General features: G+C 34.0%; 1 protein-coding gene across 1 annotated transcript; it reads right to left on the bottom strand.

The window, feature by feature from the left end:
• Positions 1-2451: 2451 nt before the first annotated feature.
• LOC103874025 (phytosulfokines 5) lies at positions 2452-3096 on the bottom strand. Its single transcript, XM_009152428.3, has 2 exons — positions 2845-3096; positions 2452-2720 (listed from the first exon to the last, which is right to left on the bottom strand). The coding sequence occupies exons 1-2, from the start codon at positions 2959-2961 to the stop codon at positions 2601-2603; spliced, it is 237 nt and encodes a 78-aa protein (XP_009150676.1). The 5' UTR covers positions 2962-3096; the 3' UTR covers positions 2452-2600.
• Positions 3097-3866: the final 770 nt, after the last annotated feature.

Raw genomic sequence — 3866 nt, 5'->3', positions numbered from 1 at the left:
GTTATGTAGCAACAAGTAACTCCGTATGTAGAGATATATTGAGCACCATGAGAGATAAGAGAAAGTAATCTGTTCTGTTACGAATGCAGCAACAGCATTGAACGTCATTCCAAACTCTTATCCAATATACCAATTCTCTTTACATGTTTATATTCCTCCCTTTGAAAGTATCTCAACTTGTTCTTTGTTGTATTGTTAGCTTGCCTGATCATATGGAACAGAAAAAGCTTTAGTCGAAAAGTTGTTTTGGATTCCCTTGAAATCCGGAAAGTGGAGACTGAAGAATTTTGATAATCAATGTTGATGATATAACGATTTCAGGTTAACAAGAATAGCTTTTATCAGGTTGGTTTCCTCGTCTGTAAACTGTAACTAAAATGTGTCAACAGGGGTTTTGAGTTTTATTCCGAGGAAGAAGTGAATGATGCTTTAGGGATTTTATCATTCTCCTTCGATTTGCAAAAACGTAATACGCAAGGCACTTACAACATTATTACACTTTCTGGCTTTTTTGTATCGCATCCTACACTAAAGAGTGCTTCCTTATATAATTTTGCAAACAATTATCGAAGCTCTTTAGTAGTCTGTGATATTACACAAGTCTCTGGTCACAAAACCAAAATCTTTAGGATGATTATGCTGCTTTAATCTGAGCTCTTTTCAATAGCTTCCTTGGCAGCAGCTTCTCCTTCGAGCTTCTTCTGCCAATACTGATCTAGTGGTGGCCCAAAAATAGCTTTACCTGAAACGACACCAATCCTGCAGAATAATCAAAGAACAACAAAACCCTATTCAGATCGCTCATTACTGATCCAGAATGTCCGATCCTCAAATATCATCTCGAATTCCAATTTTACAATGTTCAGATCCATTCTTACAAAACCTGAGGGCTTTCAAGGAGCTATGATACGCGATCTAACTTATCACTCAAGTAATAAACTTTTAGTAATCATCTACCGAAACATTCTTTCAGATCGAAATAAATCGCCGAAACATTCTTTCACGATCTAACTTATCGCTGAGGAGACGAGTGAGGATGAAAAAGAGAACTTACACAACAGCTCCAACGACCATCGGAAGAGACAAGAACCTGTTCCTCCGAAACATTCTTTCGGATCGAAATCAATCGCCGCCGCTCGATCAACTAATCCGGTCGCCGTCTTAAAAAGCGAAGGGTTTCTTTCACATTACAGTTTAACAACTTCTAAATGGGCTTGACCCAATCCTTGGATAATCCAACATTTCGGCCCATTTAAAAAGCCTTTCGTTTGCTTTAGTTTTGGTTGTCAACTCAACGCCTTACACACGAGGGAAAGAGAAAAAGACAAAAGACAAAAGGGACCACAAATAAGTATGTCACCGACCCTTCTTTCTTCTCCATATCTTTTTCTTTTTCGATTTTGAAACCTCGTGGTCTGATTTTGACCCTTTCGAAAATCTCCATGGCAATATTTTCCTAATTTTGTTTCTTATATACTCATAAGGGAATCCAACGAAAATAATTTATCGTTTTAGATGCTGACAAAAATGATTTTAAATGTGGCAGAAAACATTTTATATCACTTAAGAAAGTCGTATCTTCAATAACATTAGCATGTGTTTTGAAAAAAATCAGTTCTCCCAGTAAGCATTTATTAACATATGACCAGTTTTTGAAGAATTTATAACAAAAAATTTCACAGGAAAAAAAAGAAGAGAATTTGCTAAAAATGTGTATGTTCATTGACCTAAGCTGTTAATCTGTTATTGGTAAGTTTGTGTTTATGTTTTTAACATCCACACAATTATGTTCATTGACCTAGCTAAGCTGTTATTGATAAGTTTGTGGTTATGTTTTTAATATCCACACAATGATCTGAAAGTATGTGTGTCTACACATACTTAGATGGAGATGTGTCATCATTTTGATAGGTGTATGCTTTTATTATCTTTAATGCGTTTGTGAGATATGGAAATAAAAACTGGTGATAAATGAAATGTAGGGAATTAATTTCCACAAGAAAGTCAGCTGCTTTCATTTAAGACAACATAAGGGAAGTAATGACGGGACGAGAGCTTGTGTGGTTGCAGTAAGACTCTAAATAAATATCAGAACTTATTATTATTGAAGATGAGAACATATTCACATAATAATTGTAATTAACTTTCACGTTAATAACCAAAATAGCACTAAATCAAGTTTTTGTTCCCAAACTAGCACTCAAGGCCAAAAGTCACAAAAATAGCACTCAAGGGGTGGGGTTTAGGATTTAGAATTTAGGGTTTAGGGTTTAGAGATTAGGTTTTAGGGTTTAAAGTTGAGAAGAGAGGTTTTGGGGATAAAATTTCAAATTTTTAAAAATAAAAAAATTTAAATTTTTCAAAAGATAAAATGCTATTTTGGTCATTTTAGTTTTTGGGTGCTATTTTTGTGATATAAACTTAAAAAGGTGCTATTTTGGAGATTTGCCCTAATCAAAACCCATAGTATATATTCATATTTTAAGTAGCAGCGATGATTACAAATGTGATGAAGTTTGACTAATTAATAATAAAGAAATTACAAGGACACAATATATCGTTTACCAAACTGTTCAAACGATTATAAAGTAACTAGTCGTTTAAGGATGATTGTGGTTTTGGGTATAGATGTAATCAGTGTGAGCAACTAAAGTTCTTCGTATCAAGACACACTCTTCTTCGCCAACACCTTCACAGTTTTCCTCTCCTTGTTCTAGTTTCTGCGCATAACAAAAATATATACGCACGTGAGTATATTGTATCTCGACCATAATTATTAAGAACTTTGTGTACAACATAAATGATTTGTATACAAAAAGAACAGTGAGGGTATTGTTGAGAGACCTCGACGGAGATTTCTTCTGGATAAACGGAGGTTGAAATGGGCCGGGCTGATGCGTATGTTAGCGTGGAGAAGAGGAGGAGGGCGACGATGATGAAGAAAGCTGTGAACTTCGCCATATTTTTATGGTATCTGACTAGTATTGAGTATTTTTTTTTTGTTTTTGAACACACTAAGTATGGAGTATATATCGGGTTAAAGTGAGGAGGAAGATATGTGAGACTTAATAAGTTTTATAGTTGAAGCGTATTTATAGAGAAAACCTGCGATGAGATACTAGTCCAGCAGAAACGTGAGCCATATAATCTTGAGTTTGCGTCATGAAACCATTACCATACCAAACACGCACATGCATATTTATTATATGCTTAAGTTGAGCTATACATATATAATGTTGACAAGAATAAACAAAAAATACAATTAACGATTGTTTTGAGTTGGTTAATCTGGCAGATTCTAGTGAAATTGATCAACGTGGAGTCAACTATATCTTAAATATTTTACTGAGGAAAGTTGGTGGCGGATGTATGATGTATCTGTATACTCAGAGATTAACCTTATGATTCGCATGTGAAGTTAACTGCAGTGTCACTAATGAGTGTTGTAGTTACTTTGTCTTCTTTTTTTTTTTTGTATCCCTTTTCTTGTTGAAATTAATGAATAACTGGTTATTACTTCCAACTGTGTTTGGTTATATTTGTATATATTAATTCTTTACCATCTTTTGTTGTATTTACGTAATTATTGTACATATAGTTGTGTGAGACGTTCGCTTATATGTTTATATATATACATATGAGGTGGTGATAGAATCACTATACAAATTCTAATGCGAACAAGTTGAATGGAGATAGTACTGTGCTATGTTTGACGTTTTCATCCATGTTTTTATTGTCGGTCATCCACGTTTTCACACATATATGTACATTTCTGCTGCAGATTTGATGTAATATTTCATCAGATACAGTTGCATGTATTATAAAATCATGTTCACTTTTTAAAGTGGTTGATATAATAATTAAGA

This window comes from Brassica rapa, chromosome A06 (genome assembly GCF_000309985.2).
Source record: "Brassica rapa cultivar Chiifu-401-42 chromosome A06, CAAS_Brap_v3.01, whole genome shotgun sequence".
In the NCBI taxonomy this organism is placed as follows: domain Eukaryota; kingdom Viridiplantae; phylum Streptophyta; class Magnoliopsida; order Brassicales; family Brassicaceae; genus Brassica; species Brassica rapa.
Note: the sequence above shows the minus strand (reverse complement) of the source record. Positions and strands in the feature narration are given on the sequence as shown.

Bases quoted from the DNA above. Each gene is read 5' to 3' on its own strand.
- LOC103874025 (XM_009152428.3), bottom strand. From the start codon at position 2,961: ATGGCGAAGTTCACAGCTTTCTTCATCATCGTCGCCCTCCTCCTCTTC. The intron at 2,721-2,844 runs GTCTCTCAACAA...TGTTATGCGCAG, and splicing joins CAGAAGAAATCTCCGTCGAG to AAACTAGAACAAGGAGAGGA.